Source organism: Canis lupus, chromosome 20, assembly GCF_003254725.2.
Source record: "Canis lupus dingo isolate Sandy chromosome 20, ASM325472v2, whole genome shotgun sequence".
Taxonomy (NCBI): Eukaryota; Metazoa; Chordata; class Mammalia; order Carnivora; family Canidae; genus Canis; species Canis lupus.
In genome coordinates, this window is record NC_064262.1 from 7,062,137 (window position 1) to 7,081,449 (window position 19,313).

Here is a 19,313-nt window from a genome sequence, read left to right on the forward strand (position 1 = left end):
GCAGAAGCTGTTGGGTTCTAAACTGAAGAGGCCTCACACCTCACCACCCATCTCCCCTCCTTAGTCTTTTGTCCTTGTGCTCTTCAGCTCTGGCCCCATAACAAAGCACCCCAGGGGGCTTAACCAATGTTTGTTGTGTCTCAGTTCTGGAGGCTGGAAGTCTGAGGTCAGGGCTGGTTTCTTCAGAGGCCTCTGTCCTTGGCTTGCAGATGGCTACCTTCATGTTCATATGGTCTTCCTTCTGTGTGTGTCTGTGTCTTAATATCTTCATAGAAGAGCATCAATTTATTAGATTAGCACTCGTTGTAATGACCTCATTTAACCTTAATTTTTTCTGAAGGGACCCTATTTCAAATACAGTCACATTCTGAGGTACTAGGGTTAGGACTTACAAATTTTGGGGGGACACAAGTCAGCCCATAATACTGCCCTTCCTGCCTTTCTCTTCCGGCCTTCCCACCCTGCTGCTCCTCCTTCCTCCCTTTCACCTGTCTTCCTCCCACTTCTTTTCTTTAATGTGTAGAGCATCCTGCACAGCTAAAAGGAATATGAAAATGGAGGGATCTGAATGTCATATTTCTCCTGCTAGGTCTTCTCTGGATCAGCTTTGTGACCTTGAGCAATTTACTTAATTCTTGAAACACTAGTCTCCTTAGCTATATAGTTTGGGAATCATTCTTCCCTTCTTCCATTTTAGGACTATCGTAAGAAAAAAACTGGGATAACATTATATTTTTAAATGCTTTAAAAATAAAACATACTGATATAAGTTACAGGAAAGCTCTGACAAAGTGTAATGCTTATGGGATTATTTAGATTACTTGTAATTCTGATTACAATGGCATTATGTTTCAACTCCACATTTTACTGTGTTTTCTTATCCTTAATTATATTATTAGCAGTCAGCAATATACCGTAAGCGTTTTTGTTTTTGTTTTTTTTCTTTTTCCCTTTCCTGAGCCATCTCCTTGCTGCTCTAAAGAAAAGACCAAAGCTGCTCAAATTGTGCTCAGCTGGGGGTCTGGCCTCCCCCGCCTGGCTGACTGCACAAGAGTGACCTTTCGCTGAGGGTTGGCCTCCAGATGTGGGGTTGGGCTCTGCAAGTCTCCAGCTGTGGCTTTGGGCTCCTGAGGGTGGCGGTGGGAAAGGGGTGGGGGGTGAGGGGTGGGGGCGAGGGGGCGCGGTCGGCTGAGTTGTAGAATCGCTTGTAATCCTTGCTCCGCTGGCAGACACTACGTCACGTCTTTTATCTCTGCTGGCTCGCCCGGGTTTCATCATGTTGCCTAACAGCCCTCCTTACAAAAAGAAAAAAGAGAACCAGAATGGGGATAGCCACCAGTTGAACTGTGTGAAAGAGGTTGACTTCACTGTCTTCGCTCCAGCTGCTAGTCTCTGAGACAAAGAAGTATTATTTGAAAGAAAATGAATAAGCCCCGGGTTGCTGGGGCTGCTGCCCTGCACCGTCATGAGTGTGAGAGGAGAGTGCAGTTGTTTTATCTGGGTGTCTCTCACCAGGAGGGTGATGTCAGTCTGGTCCCTGTGGGCTGTGGTCAGACAGGAGACGTTTCCACGTAGCCCAGAGGCTTGCGGGTATGTGTATGTGAGAGAACTGAGCTGTGGTTTTACTTTGATTTAGGTTCAAAAATGATAAAAGGGCTGGGGAGGGGAGTAGAACATAAAGTCTTAAACACAACAACGATTTAAATTGTGGAAGAAAGCTTTTGAACAAGGAGGGCAATACAGATTTTTGTGAAAAATCTACCCTTAAAAGTTACAGCAAGATACTTTTGTTTTTTAAGTACAGATGTACCTTCCCCTTCTCCATAAACACAAAGACACTGTCATTTCAGCCTTGTGCTGTTTGACTAATCTCCAAAAAATGACAATAAATGCCATGATTTTGATTAATTCCTCATGAAACATGCCACAGTCTTGCGTGTACTCACAGTCCTTTTATGGCAGTTGGTCCACACAGTTGGTCTCTTCAGCACTGTGACCTGGGTTCTAAAGCCACCTCTGCTTTTCCTTGGAATCCCTTAGAATAACCACATCAGTTACCTCATCTCCATGATGAAGGCCAAGGGCCTTCAGTTGTATAAAAGTTAAATCCACATTCCATGGATCTGATCATATTTATTTCCACTATAATTTTCTTATGGTATTTGAGCAAGTGAAGCTTGAACACTGAGAATTAAAAGTGTACTGGATCGGGATCCCTGGGTGGCGCAGCGGTTTGGCGCCTGCCTTTGGCCCAGGGCGTGATCCTGGAGACCCGGGATCGAATCCCACATCAGGCTCCCGGTGCATGGAGCCTGCTTCTCCCTCTGCCTGTGTCTCTGCCTCTCTCTCTCTCTCTGTGACTAATATAAATAAATGAAAATTAAAAAAAAAAAAAAAGTGTACTGGATTGTTAATTACATCTTCTTCAAGGACAGGGTAGGGTAGGTTACTTAATATTTGATGGAATCAGTTTTTTCTCCTGTTGTGTGAAGTGTATCCTATAAAAGTTTAGTGTTTCTTGATTAGCAATTAAAGTATGACTTAACTTTGGAAGATGTACATTATGTAGACTGGAGATGTACATTATGTAGAGCTGAAGTTAGGCCATCAAGGTGATGTAATCAAACCACTTAATTTTACAAATGAAGAAACAGAGGCTAACGAGACAGAGTTCTGTTTTGAAGGCCCTCTAGTTGTTCCATAGTGCATCCAGTCTAAGACATCTCATTATCTTGTGTTCCACTAAGAAAGAAGCTGTCTTGCTTATTAATATATGATTATAAGACAAACCTTAAGTAGCTTTATTAAAATGAAGGAAATAAGAAGTCTTAGAATCTTTAAAGGATTCTAGGCCACATCTTCCTGGATCTTGTCCCTGTGCCTTGCTTTTCTCCTGCTTTATTCTGACTCGAAAGCAGAGGTTTCTTGTGATATTTCACCAGAATCATTATGTGGCACATCATAAAGCTAAGCAATTGTCTTTATTTCTCTGTTAAACTTATTTTTATTTTTTAAAAGATTATGTTTATTTATTCATGAGAGACAGAGAGAGAGAGAGAGAGGCAGGGACACAGGCAGAGGGAGAAGCAGGCCCCACGCAGGGAGCCCGACGTGGGACTTGATCCCAGGTCTCCAGGATCATGCCCTGGGCCGAAGACAGACGCTAAACTGCTGAGCCACCTCGGCTGCCCTCTGTTAAACTTTTTAAAATTGAAATTCATGTATGCTGATTCTTGTGAAATCTTGGGCCAAAGATCTTTGCTCATATTCTGTTGGAAGACATATTTAAGAACATTTTTGATTCTTGTATTAGAGCTGCCACCATGACTAAAAACAGGAGTTATATAATCTTTGTATCTATTGGGCATTTTCCTTTAGTAACTCATCTCTAATTAAAAAGGCCAAATACATTTTTAAAAAATGGAATTTCCTTTTTATAGTCAGATTTTTTTAAAAAAAATTTGTTTATTTATTCATGAGAGAGACAGAGAGAGAGAGGCAGAGACACAGGCAGAGGGAGAAGCAGGCTCCATACAGGGAGCCCGATGTGGGACTCGATCCTGGGTCCCCAGGATCACACCCTGGGCTGAAGGTGGCGCTAAACCGCTGGGCCACCGGGCTGCCCCAGAATTTTTTTTTTTTTTTAATTAAATTGACAATTATAGTGAGGCCAGCTTGAGAAACTTGAAACCCAGGGTTACTCAGATCTCCTTTCTCCTGTTTATTCCTGAAAAAGAAAGATAATCCTTTCTCCCTTTTCAATTAGTGAACCATTGTGAAATGTAGAATACACATTAGTTCAAGAGCAAAATGTCTTTTACACCTCAAGATAAATTCCTTTTGGTGTGTATTCTTTGCTCCCCTGCTTGTGGTCAGGGTCTGTATAAATTTCATCATTTACTTTTCTGACAGCACTTCACACAGCCTTCGGCAGGCAGCAGGCGCTCACACAGTCTGATTAAAAGCTGAGCTGGAGCTTAATCGAACTCTGATGAATCCAAGGGCCTGCATAACCTCAAGCGGTTCCCTGCTTTGCCTTTTCTTAACTTAATGATATTAAAAAAAACTCTGACTTTAACATTGTAGAGAGCTGTAGCTGTAATAACAAAAGATTTTGTTTTATACCAGAGAAAATCAATGGGTACTTGTTCATATGTAGCAGTTCAGTGTGAAAAACCTGAGGGAGGGGAGGAACTAATATAATACTAGAGTATTTTATCATTTACTTATAATTATATTTTTATTTTTTAGGGGTGAGGGTAACAGCTTTATTGAGAGATTCATATAGCAACATAATTCACCCATTTAGCCTATACACTCCAGTGGTTTTTAGGATATTCACAGGGTGGTACAACCTTTACCAAAATCCATTTTAGAACATTTTCATCACCCCCAAAAGAAACTCTGCACTCACTGGCAGTCACTTCCAAGTGCTTCTACTCTCACCCAAAAAGTAGAAAAATTCACTTTTCGTCTCTTCAGATTTGCCTCTTCTGGACATTTCACGTAAATGGAATCAGACAGTATAAGCTCTTCGTGTTTGACTTCCTTCACTTCACATACTGTTTCCTAGGTCCATCCATGAATCAGTACTTCATTGCTTTTTATGGCTGAACAATGTTCTATCCTATGGATAGATTGCATGTTTTCTGTACCCGTTCATCAGCTGGTGGACATTTGGGTTTTTGGCTATTATGAATCATGCTGCTATAAACATTCATGTATAAGTTTTTATGTGAATATGTGTTTTAACTTCTCCTGGTTGTATGCCTCAGAGAGGAGTCGCTGGCTCATATGGTAACTCTATATTTAGCCATTCAGGGACCTGCCCAGAATTATTTTCCACAGCAACTGCACCGTCGCATTCACACCAGCAGTGCATGAGAGTTTCAAATTCTTCACGTCCTTGTCAACACTTGTTACTTTCTGTCTTTTGAGTATAGCCCTACTAGTGTGTGTAAAGTAGTAGCTCATTGTGGTTTTGATTTATTGCCTGATCAATAATGATGTTAGACATTTTTCTATGTGCTTATTGGCTGTTTATATTATTTTTCTTTGAGAAAGGCTATTTAGACCTTTTCCTATTTTTAAGTTCTTATTGTTGAATTTTGAGAGTTCTTTATATAAATATATTAAGTGGATCTTTTAAAATTCCTTATTCTATGATATCTCTGATCTTTAACATGTCTTATACCTCTCTAACCTGGGCACCCCCTTGCCCAGACTCATTGATTTCATTCAAGCAGTGTTTACCATCCATCTACTATGTGCAAGGATTGTGCTTTGCATTCTCAAGTGTATAAAATGAATTAAATGTTCCCTGCTTCAAGGGACACAAACCAAATAGGAAAGGAAACACGTAGGGATAATTTTCTATGGTATTCAGAAGTGATGACTTTTAGATTGAGGAGTCAAGGAAGACAACCTGACAGAGGAGGCATTTTAAGTGGCCTTTGCCAGGTGTGTTGGATTTAAGTATAAGAAGATCGGAGGAATGGGACGTCTGGGTGGCTCAGCAGTTGAACGTCTGCCTTTGGCTCAAGTCCTGATCCTGGGGTTCCGGGATCGAGGATCGAGTCCCACATCGGGCTCTCTGTAAGTAGCCTGGTTCTCCTTCTGCTTGGGTCTTTGCCTCTCTCTTTCTGTAAATAAATAAATAAAATCTTAAAAAAAAAGATCGGAGGAAGAAGCTGAGTAAGGCCTTAGGGTTAGACAGTGAGATCTCTGTGCAGTGGTGTCCAGTCTGCTTTAACCTCTAGGGCTGACATTTTCAGAGATTACCAAGAGGGATATTAGGAAAAAAGGCTGGGAAGCCGGTGGGCCACTTGTTAATTGTAAATGTAGAAGCAGCCTGGAGATTATTTTATCTGTGACTGGCAAGACCTTGGCTATTTGGGGTCCTGGTAAGTTGACATACCCAGAATGGTGCCATGGAAGACCGAGTTTACAGAAATGTGTAGGATGGTGGGGGTGGGGGCAAGTAAAAGCAGCACTGCCGTGTCTCTGGCTCAGAAGCTGACAAGAAGGCCTGTAGTGAAGAAACTCCTGTGAAAATGGTTTAATCTAGTTGTTTTCAAGTTTATTTGACCATGGGTTCACTTTCTGGTTTTTTAAATACATGATCCTTGAGACACGTATTTTGCATTTTGCTGCCTTCGGTCAATGTTACACAAGTAATTGCTTAGTAAATGTTGGCTGGTTGGTATTTGATCATTTATTGGGTTACTACTAATTCTGAGGGCTGAAGGAGTGTTAAGTATTAGCTAGTCCATCCCCTTGTAGTAGTCAGGCCTTAGAGGGGAAGTGTGTGTCTGTATTCGCCTGGCCCTACATAAAGTGACAATGTCCCTACTGGTGTCTTGATTCCCAGACTGTGTTCTCTTCAATTTTACTAAAATAATTTTAACCTTCCTTTGCTACTTATGCAATAATAATAGCAAATCCCATTTTATAATATAAGGTATTGGATGAGGATGTGTGTAGGCCTTGCTTAGTGTTTATGAGGGGATGTCACTCTGATAAGCAGAGGGCATGGGCTTTTGCTTACAGTAAACCCATTAACTGTGTGAGCCTAAGTAGGTCACTGCATGTCCAGGGGCATAGTTTTCTCTGTCCAGTGAGGGAATCCAAGTGTACAACATGGATTCCAGTGCTAGCAACATGCATGTCCCATTGTCTTTAGGGGATTTGGTATAGTTTTGTCACAGCCCCTAAAGGATGAGGAACCACCTGTGGTTCCTGTGTGGATCCTTTACCTATCAGGTTAGAAATCCCAGTGTTTTTAGGATTCCTTTCTTCTTTCTATGTCAGACACCAGCCATTTGGTCTTAAAGGTAAGCAGTGCATCCATTTGGTGAACTTAAACTGCAAACAAGCACAAACAAGCTTATACTAAGATGGAAATTGGAGAGTGGAGTGAGGATGTTGTCCTAACTCCAAGACTTCTGCTTTTCGCTTAGCAGTGTATGCTAGTGTTGTAATGAGTGGCTCTTTATTGGAGTGATTCGAATTTGTTGCTGTGGTGGCAGGTTTCCATGGCAACTACTGTTGCTACACATCTGGCATCTGATAAAATGGTTCCCAAAGCCCAGGGGTCCACACAGAGCCCGAATATTCCTCATCCCTGCTAAACCTGCCAAGGATGTGGAGAAACACAGGGTGGAGGGCATGGTGGCCCTGTGCCATTTGATGAGGCTTGATTTGCAATTGTCAGGTTCCTGGGGGTATCATCAGGGATCCTCCAAAAGTTAGCCTGGCTACTGACGCTTTATATTGGAAATTCCCTCTCCCTTTCCATGGAAGAGGAGGGTACAAGAGGGGGGAGCATATTTGGAAATAATATTTTCCGATTTATCACAATATAAATATTAGCATGGCTTTTTGTTTGCTTTTTTAGAAAAAGATTTATTTATTTATTTGAGGTGAGGTGGAGGAAGAGGGAGAGAGTCTTAAGCTCACTTGGTGCAGACCACGGAGCCTGACACAGGGCTCGATACCACAACTCTGAGCTCACAACCGGAGCCAAAACCAAGAGTCAGATGCTTAACCAACTGCGCCACCCAGGCGCCCCGTTTGCTTGCTTTTTTAAACCAAAAATTCATAAATAGGAAGTAGAAGACAACCAAAACCCCACTGAATGTCTGAATGTGGCAGGCCAGCATATGGCCTGTTTTTAGATATTTCATTTAAAATGGAAAGTTCCAGTTTGCTTTGGGGCCAAAATCTCTAAAAGAAATCCTGCCTGGAGGTGTATTATGGGGTCACTGTATATTTGCTAGTTTATATCTTGCTGACTAAATTGGCAAAAGTTTTATTTTTCCTGGTAAACATTCAGGAGGCTTTTCCTTCACTCCTCTCCCTAACAAAATCATATTTGTCATATGTGTATGAAGCAAAGGACTGTTAAAACTGTCCACACATCTGTGATGATATGAAAATTAGTGGTGGCAAACAAAGATTTCCTTTCTTAGGTACTATGAAGTCTCAGATGAAGTTCACTTTATCCTAATATGTCTCTCAAACTGTGACCAAGTGGAAAAAAAAATTGGTCATGCCTTAGAGACCAGCATGAATGAATAAATAACATGACAAAAAGGTAATTATTTGTGAAAAATTTAGGTACCCCCCATATGACTTAGAAAACTTGAAGTTTTCTCTTAAAGTGTATGTTAGTTACTCTTGTTTATAAATTTTAGAAGGTATAAAACCTTCATTATAATAGAGTTGTGCTTATTTTAATTAATAATGATGCATAAAGTTACCACCCAGTACAAAGTCTTTTTAGTAGTTGGAATGAAAATACCAAGATGTTGGATCAGATCACAATATGAATTCTCACTTGAGATTTTAACTTTGAGTTTGAGAACTGCACCTGTGTATTAAGCTCATGACAAATTCTATGCACTTTGTGCTGATAATAGTCAAAATACATTCAGTGTGCCATTTTTAGTGTGCTGTAAGAATGAAATGTTTGTTTTTCATTAAACAATGTGTTTTCATTTCTTTTAACTTTTTGGGCAAATATGTGAATTATTAACTCATAAATTTTCCTCATTCTTTTGAAAAAAGTAACATATCAAAATTGTAATAAAAATGTAATAGGCAAGAAAAGTGAGTTTCTCTAGTCATGTTCTAATGAAACGTGTGTTAGGTCATTCTCTTACAGTTTTAGAGCTGAATACCCACACGTCAAAAGACCTTTATTGTTTTAAATTAACTTTTGGGATGGTTTGTGGTCAGTACTTTTACTCTTCTGTTACTTTATTGCAACTTTTAATATTAAACTCTACCTTCAAGAGTTATTGCAGAAAAGGTAATTATGTGTCATACTGGAGGTGTTAGCAATATGTAAGTGTATCAAATCGACACCTTTTACACCTTAAACTTGCCCAGTGCACTATGTCGGTTACATCTCAGTAAAGCTGGAGCAGGGGGGTGGGGTGGGAGTGGGGGTAGTGAGTTACTGAGTAGAAAACCACATTTATGTAAAATGTCTTGTGCTTGGCAGCTCACCTCCCGCTCAGGCCATGTTCTGAGAATGGCAGGCAGCCCATTCTGTTGCCAAAACTTTCCACTGGGAGTAGTTTTGCAAGGGGTGGGCGGGGAAGCGGGGCACTGAGGTGGGGGGGGTGGTTTCTTCTGTTTGGTGACGACATCATCTCTCTTTGCGTAGGTGAAGCTGCTCTCAGGGGAGAACCCAGGATGCAGACCCTCCCTGTGGCGTCTGCCCTCACCAGTCACCGCACAGGCCCCCCGCCCATCAGTCCCAGCAAGAGGAAGTTCAGTGTGGAGCAAGGGGACGATGACCTGGACTGTGAAAATGACCATGCTTCTAAGATGAGTCGCATCTTCAACCCCCATCTGTAAGTTCCATCTTTCTGCAGTGAAGTTGGTTTTGGCGTTGGCTTCCCCGCGCTCTGTGCTGGGGCCACGTTCTCCCGCAGCTTTGTGTGAAGTGAAAGGATGAACAGTGCTTACCTGCCAGGCAAGGGATTAACCATCTTTAATAATTTGCGGAGAGATGACATTTCCTTTCCTTCTAACTTACTTGTATGACCCTGTGTGTGTGTGTGTTCGTTCCCCATAGATGTTAACTTTCTCTTCCAGCTTCTGGGGGTGGGGTGGTGGTGGTTGTCTGAAGACCGCGTTTTCTTATCTGTACCACTGATGGTTGTTAGGAGAATCAGTCTATGGTGAATGTCTTATGAGCCAGGAAATGGAAGGACAGATTAGCGCCTGAACAGACTTTGTAAAATATTTTGCTTAGGAGTTGAGAATTGTACACATTAAGAAGTACAGTAGACCCCTCCCTTCCCCCCCTGCTTATCTGCGGGGTATGTGTTCTAAGACTCCCATTGGATGCCTGATACATGGGTAGTACCAAACACTATATAATCTGCATGTTTCCCTGGACATAGATACCTATGAGAAAGTTTAGCTTACAAATTAGGCACAGTGAGAGATTAACAACAATAATAAAATAGAACAGTGATAGCAACATACTGTAATAATAGTTATGTGAATGTGGTCTTTCAGAATATCTAGTGTACTGTACCCACCCTTCTTCATCCTGCGATGATATGAGATGATAAACTATCTACGTGATGCAGTGAGGTAAATGACGTAGGCATTGTGATGTAGCGTTAGCTGCTGTTGACTTTCAGATGGTGTGTCAGAAGGAGGGTCATCTGCTTCCAGGCCACAGTTGATTATGAAAGCAAAGCTGCAGCAAAGGGAGGGGGGAATGATTAGGTCAGTTCTCACCTTGTGTATTCATGGTACGAAATTGAGACCTTTCTAAAGTGGGGAAGATGGCTTTTTGTGTTTATGATACGGTACTGCTTATCACGTCTGGCATGTGAGCCTGTTGTAGCTGCCAGAGAGCCAGTCTTGGGGCTAGTTCTCCATCTGCCACCAGCACTCTCTATGATCGTGACATGAATTGCTCCAACTTTTTGGGCCTCAGTTTCCTTATTTGTGAAACAAAAGGGTTCATTGAATCTGTACAGCTCTTACCACGTTTATATTAGGAAAATAGCTTGCAAGGCACCTGGATGGCTCAGTCAGCTAAGCAGCTGTCTTCCGCTCAGGTCATGATTTCAGGGTCCCGGGATGGAGCCCCACATAGGGCTGTCTGCTCAGCAGGGAGCCTGCTTCTCCCTCTCCCTCTGCCTGCCGTTCCCCCTGCTTGTGCTCTCTCTCTGTCAAATAAATAAAATCTTTTTTAAAAATTGGGGAAAAAAAAAAGAAAATAGCTTGATTCTGTGCACCTTGTTCTGGCTACCCCTTTGCACTCCCTTCTGAACATGCATACCCCGCAAAGGGAGTGGAATGTCTTTTCACATGTTTTCAGGACTTGGAGACAGCCAGCCAGCTGCCTGGAGAGTCTGCTCTGGCAACTGAGTAACCAGTTGGTATTATCAGCATAGGGGAGCTTGTCAGAGGCGGTGAGGTAGTCCTGATTATTAGAAGGTGTAGCTTTGTATAGCCAGGTAAAAAGATCCTACTCTTTTTTTCCCTTCCCCAGGCATGAATTGATGTTTTGAAATTACTCAAAATGCTTGGCTTCCCCAGTTCTGATTTCTGAGGATGCGACTGCTTCTGGCAGGAACGTGACTGCTCAGAGAGCTCCTGTTTTCTCATTGGAGGAGACCTAGTGCAGTGAGAGGTAGCCGATAACACCAGCGGCCCTGTGCTGCCTCAGCGCCAGCAGTCCTGAGCATTCCGTGCATTCCAGCCCGCTTGGACTGTTGTGTTCAGTCATAAGACATACTGACAGAGGTATTTATCCTCAAATAAATCACTGTAGTGTTAGTCAGAGGCTGAGCCTGCAGTCTGGAGCCCTGGAATTTGCTACAATCAGGAATCCAGCAACAAGGCCCTGCAAAACAATGAGCTCTCCCAAATAGGCAGAGGCTCGTAATTGAGATCCTGGGCGCTTGAACTAGTTGTTCGTTCTCCTGTTACTAGGAATTTCTTCTCCTCTGCCATCCTCTTTCCTGCCACCCGAATAGGAGACCTTTGGTCTTTTATTTGGAAGCAAAGGGGAGCTAGCTAGCCCTGAAGCAGTATATTTTGTGAGCAAACATGCCTTGGTTTAAATAGCAATTCGGCCACTTACTTGGACAGTCACTGAATTTGCTTGGGCGCAATATCCTTCTTTGCACAATGGCAATGAGAATAGTTCATGTGAGGCCTGTCGTGAGCATGAGAATCAGCATATGCAGGAAGTTTGGTGCAGGAAGATACCCAGTTGATGGTAGCTATTACTTTTATTATTATTAAATCTCTTATTCTGATATTGATAATACAGATAGAGATTAAAATACTTTTATGGTGAATTTAATGCCCAAGAGTGTGTGAATTTCACTCAGAAGGTCTGGGCTCAAATTTCAGCTTCTTTATCATTCAGTGAATGTAAGCATAGTTCCTTCTTCATAGGATGAGTGCAGTGCCTGGCATCTATGTAGTAAGCACCCAGCTTCAGTCATTATGAATATTATTATTAAAGTGTTGAAACAGAAAATGATTTTGTAACTCCTTGGGTCTTTGCAAATATGACCTTAGTACAGATGAATATAAATAATTCATCCTGTGTTATCATTATATTATAGTGGGGGCACTATAAGTAATTTAAAGTGTAAATAATAAAATAGCTAGATTTCACGTGCACTCACAATTGATGTCATCGTGCAGACTTTTAGGCAAACAAGAAGAGCGGCATCCCCATGGGCCACACGGTCTGAACTTATAGGTGATCAAGATGTGATCGAGTTCATTCTGGTGTCACTGTTCACCTGTGATAATTATTCATTTCGATGACAGTAACAGTGTTTCTATCTATATCTTCTAAGAGCTGAATTACAGATTTTGTAGGCAAATTGGAAAGATGCTGTATCTCTTCTTCATGTTGTAGTGTACTTGGTATTGTTGGACTTGAGGTAATCTTTCCTCTTTGAGCTATAGTGTATTTTCTTCTTTTTGATATGTCTAAGAATTTTTTTATAAGAAATTACAAATTGATATTTCTTTGGAAAAGAATGTCTGGTATATTTGTCTCTTTAAGAAATTATAAAATGGGGACATCTAGGTGGCCCAGCAGTTGAGCATCTGCCTTCAGTTCAGGGCCTGATCCCAGGATCCAGGACCGAGTTCTGCATCAGGCTTCCCGCAGGGAGCCTGCTTCTCCCTCTGCCTGGGTCTCTGCCTCTCTCTGTGTTTCTCATGAATAAATAAATAAAATCTTTAAAAATAAAAAAACAAAACAAAAGAAATTATAAAATGGGGCACCTCGATAACTCAGTGGGTAAGCATCTGCCTTTGGCTCAGGTCGTGATCCCGGGGTCCTGGGATCAAGTCCCGCATCAGGCTTCTTGCAGGGAGCCTGCTTCTCCCTCTGCCTATGTCTCTGCCTCTCTCTTGGTGTCTCTCATGAATAAATAAATAAAAACTTTAAAAAAAGATTATAATGTTCACATTGTGTATGAAAGTATGTTTTGTTTATTTTATCACTAAAGAAATCACAATAATTCTGGGCATGGAGTGTTGTTGAAAAACAGTTTTGACAGCTAGTAAGAGTTTCAAAAATGCAAGCCTTGGCTGTATTTCATTATAACCATCATATTGAGATATTTTCCAGTAGAGAAGAGGCGAGATTGCATGTCTCTGAGCCAGAGTAGGAAGCTACAGAGAATGACTAAATTTCATCTGACTTAATTCAGGGAGGAGGAGAAAGAAGAGAGGTTTCCTTAGTAATTTCTCCAGAACTTGGAATTTGAAAATTCCTGGACTCTTGTTCCAGCTCCTTATAGCCTGGGTCATTTGAACTCTTCATTAACTTTATTGTTGATATGATGACTCAGAGCAGCCTATTTTTTTTGTTTAATTTTTTTTCTTAAGAAAAGTGTTAAGAACATGAGTGTCTTATTTGGAAGTTGAAAGATACTGTGTCTCTTAGAAAGAAAGTGGTTAAGTAAGTCATGGGGGTGTGGGTATTGGGATTCCTTTCGTAGAAATGACAATAAGTAATTTTTTTCTAGGGCCCTGGTAGTCAAGCATGATCTACTAAGTAGGAATTCTCTTTTCCTCCATCCAGGACCCATGTGGACTCATGGATTTCAGTTTTATAGCTGTCCCTAATTTGGTGAATAAGAGCACTTTCAGCTGGCTCCTGTGTCCTTGTTATGTGCCTTTTTTTTTTTTTTTAAAAGCATTTATTTTCTGGCAAACATTATCCTCCTCTTAATAACTTGCTTATACCAGCCATGGAATCAACCCTTTTTCCTAGGGAACCTGGTTCCTTTTAGTGGAGAATAGGATTTAGAAGCCAAAATCTGGGTGCTAAGTATTATTATGGCATCATTGCCTTTAGATTTGAGTTGTCTAACTCAATTCAACTTAATTGTGTAGCTAGTAGGCAGTAGCTACATGTGGCAATTCAATTTTTTTTTTCAATTCAAATTTAAAATGAAATAAAATAAAAAATTCAGTTCTTCTGTTGTATTAGCCACATTTCCTACTCAGCAGCCACATTTCAAGCTCAGCAGCTGCATGTAGCTAGTGGCTACCATATTGTACAGCACCAATATAGAATATTTCTACCATCACAGAAAGTTCTGTTGAACAACACTCTTTGAGGAGAAAGAGCTAAGAAATCATGAGTTCATATTAATACTCTCAATTCTAGTCCAATGCCACAGATTTCTTCCTCCCCATTTCCCATTCCATATTTGCATCTCCTTGTTTTCCAGTAAAACATTTACTTATTGTTCATTCCTGTAGCTCACATAAAATAGTTTCAGAATTGCTATGCCCACATCACTTTGAGAAACAAACCTTTGTTGGCACTTCTTTTTTGGTTCTGTGCTGAGGGTGTAACAGAGCACTTGTAACTTTGGAGCCATTGACTTCCCCTCTCTCCCTTTCAGTGTTGTGCCAACTGAAATATATAGTTGGGTTCGTTCGTTTCTGTTTGCATTCAGCTATACATTTTTTCCATCTTTGTTGATTTCATTTTATTTTTTTGAATATGTAGAACATCAACGTGCTTCTAAAAGTGAAAACTATATTTAAAAGTACTTGGAGGATGGGCAGCCCTGGTGCCTCCGCCAGGTTTAGCAGCCCCGGTAGCTCCGCCGGTTTAGCGCCACCTTAGGCCCAGGGCATGATCCTGGAGACCCCGGGATCGAGTCCCATGTCGGGCTCCCTGCATGGAGCCTGCTTCTCCCTCTGCCTGTGTCTCTGCCTCTCTCTCTCTCTCTGTCTCTCATGAATAAATAAATAAAATATTAAAAAATAAAAGTACTTGGAGGAGTGAGGAGTATTATTCCCTCCTCTGTCTTCTCCTTCCCTTTTGCTCCTTCCTTTTCTAGGCTATTATCCTTCTTGTGTTTCTTTTTGTTAAAGTAAGCAGATACATGAATGGTTTCTCAGTTCACTGACTTTTTCTTACACATAAGGTAACACACTTCATATGCTCATTTAAGCTCTGGAACTTTCATTCAACCATACACCATGGAAATCTTTTCATGCCACTGCCTCATCCTTGTTTATAGCTGCATAGCATTCCATGGCATGCATGTGCCAACGTTCAGCTAACTGATTCCCTTTGCTTGGACATTTATATATATTTTTAAAAGATCTTTATTTATTTATTCATGAGAAACACAGAGAGGCAGAAACATAGGCAGAGGGAGAAGTAGGCTCCTGAGAGGAGCTGGCTGTGGGACTTGATCCCAGGACTCTGGGATCACGCCCTGAGCTGAAGGTAGATTCTCAAACTCTGAGCCACCCAGGTGCCCCTCACTTGGACGTTTAGGTCACTTCCAGCATTTTTACAATACTGATAATGCTGCAGTAGATAAACTTGTGCATTTGTAATATTTTGTGTATTTGCCATACAGTAGAAAACTCCTGAAGGCGGACAGTTGATGGACTAAAACAGCAGGCTAAACTCATTGATTTTGAGACCTAATTTGGGCTGCTTGACTGAGAGTTCAGTGCTGAAGAGTACAGTCTAAGATGACTTTTGGAAATGAAGCAGTTTCCAACTTTGTGTGTGTGTGAAGGTATGTGGCAGGGTTTGTGTGTGTTGAAGGTTTGCTGTTGTGCTGTTCAGTTAGTCACCTCTGAGAGGAAGGGAACATTTATTGAGTGCTGTATACTCATCCTATGCTAGACACTTTAAATATATTGTTATCTTACTTGAGCCTCACAATAAATGTGACTCTTTTAGACGTGTGTGTGTGTGTGTGTGTGTGTGTGTGTGTAAGAGCTCTATTACTTACAGAAGCAGAAATTGAGGCTCAGAAAGGATCATGTGTCCAACATGGTAGAGCTGGGATTATCCGTTTTGTGTGTGACACCAGAACCAAAAGTTGTTTGCCATAGCTGTATCTTACCCGAGGCAAGGTTACATGCATCTTAAATACAGACATCTTATATTTATGACACTTTGCCAATCCAATGTCCAGTGCATGGTAGGCACTACATAATTTTATTTTATTTTATTTTATTTTATTTTATTTTATTTTATTTTATTTTATTTTATTTTATTTTATTTTATTTTATTTTATCTTATGATAGTCACACACACACACACACGCACAGAGAGAGAGAGAAAGAGAGAGAGAGAGAGAGAGGCAGAGACACAGGCAGAGGGAGAAGCAGGCTCCATGCACCGGGAGCCCGACATGGGACTCGATCCCGGGTCTCCAGGATCATGCCCTGGGCCAAAGGCAGGCGCTAAACCGCTGTGCCACCCAGGGATCCTGGCACTACATAATTTCTGTGTTGGAGTGAATTAGATCCACTTTCAAGAGACCATGCTCTGTCCCAGCTCCTGTCCCAGCTTGGGGGTGGGGTCGGGGGCATCCTCTTCTGATCCATGCTATACAGTTACAAAGTAGTTTCCTCTGGCCTGAGATGGGGCAAAACTCTGTAAGCTCACACTGGGATCAAAGCCATGGTCACTAAGCTTGTGCTCTAACCAGCTGAATTTGCCACAGATTGAGTTAGCAGTCCACACTGCATGGGGAAGGGCCAGTGAAAGAAAACAATGCCTCTCCTCATAGGTGGTGCTCCTTTGAGATACTGCCCTGGTGTGAAATGTGTCCAGTGCTGTTGTCTTTGCTTCTGTGGCCATTCTTTTGAAGTCTTTCTGCAGCTTCTTGTAGCCAATTCTGCTTTCTCCTTGAGTGCCTATGCAGCCCCTGGGCTCCTCTGTTTCCTCTGTTCTTCCTTTTCCTCTATTTCCTCCTTTTGTTTTTGCATTCTCCTTCCCTCCATTCCTTACCCTTATTCCTTCCCACATCCCTCAGCTTCACTCTTCCCTCCATAAGCATGAACAGAAAAGAAGGAGAAACAAACAAACTCAAAACCAGTCATTCTTTCAGCTTGACAAAAGGTTGGAGGCAGCCTTTGAAATTAAGTGCTGGTCCTATAATGGAAACTCAGTAAAAAACGAAACCCCCCCCCCACACACACACACACAACTTACTGATTACTGGTTAAAATGAGCGTTGAAGGGGATCCCTGGGTGGCGCAGCGGTTTAGCACCTGCCTTTGGCCCAGGGCGCGATCCTGGAGACCCGGGATCGAATCCCACGTCGGATTCCCGGTGCATGGAGCCTGCTTCTCCCTCTGCCTATGTCTCTGCCCCTCTCTCTCTCTTTCTCTCTCTGTGACTATCATAAATGAATAAAAATTTTAAAAAAGTGAGCGTTGAGGTTTTCACCTGGATTTTGTTTGTTTTTTTGCAATGGAATTGATTGTATAAATGGTACCTCAAATGTTCTAGAATATCTATAGTTTGTGATGTCTATGCATAAAATCCTTGGGAACATTATCACACTCCTTTTGGTGACTCTGTGTGTCTTGTATCTCATTAGTACCTTTAGTTTGGATATATGTGGACATGCTTTACCAAGGGACAATTCCACAAACTCCATGAAAGTGAAGAGGGCAATTCCTTATTTCGTATTAAAACTAGACCCAGAGGAAATTGAAAAGTTGGGGTTATTTTGGTACTTTGACTCTACTGGCAACTGGGACTTTGTAAGGTAAACAGTAACATATATTTATAGACAGAGTGTATTACAGTTGTGTTCCAAGTCCACAAAAGCCTTAGGAGAGAGGCATGCTTCCCTACTGAGAATGGTGACAGCTCAGGATCTGCAGCATCCAGAGAATCATGAGAGCCTTTGCATCGGGGCTTATTAATAACAGTGACAATTGACTCTTTATTGTGTACCAAGCACTGTGCTGAGGACCTTATGGGCATAATCTCATCTCATCCTCACAAACCCGTGATGTTGGATACTATGATTATCCCTCACTTACAGATGGTAAGACTGAAGCCCGGAGAGGTTCTGTACTTGGTCAAGGTCACACAGCTAGCTAGTAGGTCAGGGGACCAGGAATTAAATGTAGCCTGTCTGATCCTAAAGCCAGTGCTCTTGGAGACCATGTTACATTTACTTAATAGCATAAGTATCTATCCTCTATGAATCATTTGATATAGGACCTTAACACCTTTCAGGTTTTTTTTTTTTTTTTTTTTTTTTAGATTTTATTTATTTATTCATGAGAGATACAGAGAGAGAGAGAGATTGAGAGGCAGAGCCACAGGCAGAGGGAGAAGCAGGCTCCACGCAGGGATCCCTGGTCTCCAGGATCACGCCCTGGGATGAAGTTGGCGCTAAACCGCTGAGCCACCCAGGCTGCCCCACCTTTCAGTTTTGGACGATTTTCTATTTAAGCTCTGTCAAAATGCTACTAATGATGCTTTGGAGATGAGAGGTGGAGACTTTATTTTAGCAGTAACGAGGATGGGGGCATAAGGCTGTCAGTAATAAGAATGCTCTGCAAGGCAGATCCTTCCAGAGCAGTGATGAGACCTTTCAAAGATGGCTGAAGAAGAGCTCCTATTTAGCTTCCCTGGAGGAGGCTTGAAATGGTGTGTCTGTGCAGGTGAGAGCCCTAAAAGAATAAGCATGTTTGTTTGTTCGTTTATGCCCAGGAAAGGGCTTATTCATTGTTTTAATTTTGGGGGGGCGCGTGGGTGGCTCAGTGGTTGAGTGTCTGATGCCTCTGGCTCAGGTCATGATTCTAGGGTCCTGGGATCAAGTAAGTCTTGCTCATCAGGGAATCCGCTTCCCCCTCTCCCTCTGTCACTCCCCCTACCATTCATGTTCTCTCGCTCGCTTTGCTCTCTCTTTCAAATAAATAAATCAATCTTCTAAAAATTGTTTTAATTCTTGTTTAAAACTTCTAACCCAATTTTAAGTTAGTGGCACAGGCCAATAGTAACCTTAATCTAACAGATTTGCATTGGAGCAGTTCAAAATTTGGTTTAAGTATATAGAGACACATTTTTTTCCCCTTCCAGATTTCATAAATCAAATGCTCTTGAAATAGAATCCCTCCAACTATGTGCTCTCTCTTTTCTCCCACATCCTTCTTGGCATCATCCAAACTTGGAACATTTTAGCCTTGAAATTCTATACTTCTACACACAATCTTATAGGTACCCCCAAAAGGGTTCTGGGGGATTCAGGAGGATATTTAATAGCCTTAATTCTAGTTATCCTAAATAACTCAGAAACTGAGATAATGTTAAATTAGAACTAAAAAAAAGTCTCTCCCCTCTGCATGCAACAAATATGTATATTTACTTAAAAAAAAATAAATGAGAAGGGAGCCTGGGTCTTTAATAAATGTTTCATGTTAGGGAAGTATAATCTAAGAACCATTTAGAGTGAGACCTTGCCCCTAACACGGTAGTTGGAGCCGTGGGCCAGCCTTAACAGGGATGG

The 19,313-nt window shown here is 41.6% G+C and overlaps 1 protein-coding gene across 9 annotated transcripts in view; it reads left to right on the plus strand.

Moving 5' to 3' along the window:
• Positions 1-19,313, plus strand: part of VGLL4 (vestigial like family member 4) — a 163,491-nt gene that overhangs the window by 110,238 nt on the left and 33,940 nt on the right. For 8 of the 9 annotated variants that reach the window (XM_025449715.3, XM_025449722.3, XM_049098245.1 and 5 more), the window contains one exon: positions 9,173-9,362. In XM_025449715.3, the coding sequence (XP_025305500.1) occupies positions 9,173-9,362 (190 nt within the window). Of the gene's footprint in view, positions 1-8,075; positions 8,096-9,172; positions 9,363-19,313 lie in introns of those variants that run through there. The other variant, XM_035702659.2, reaches the window with a different exon arrangement.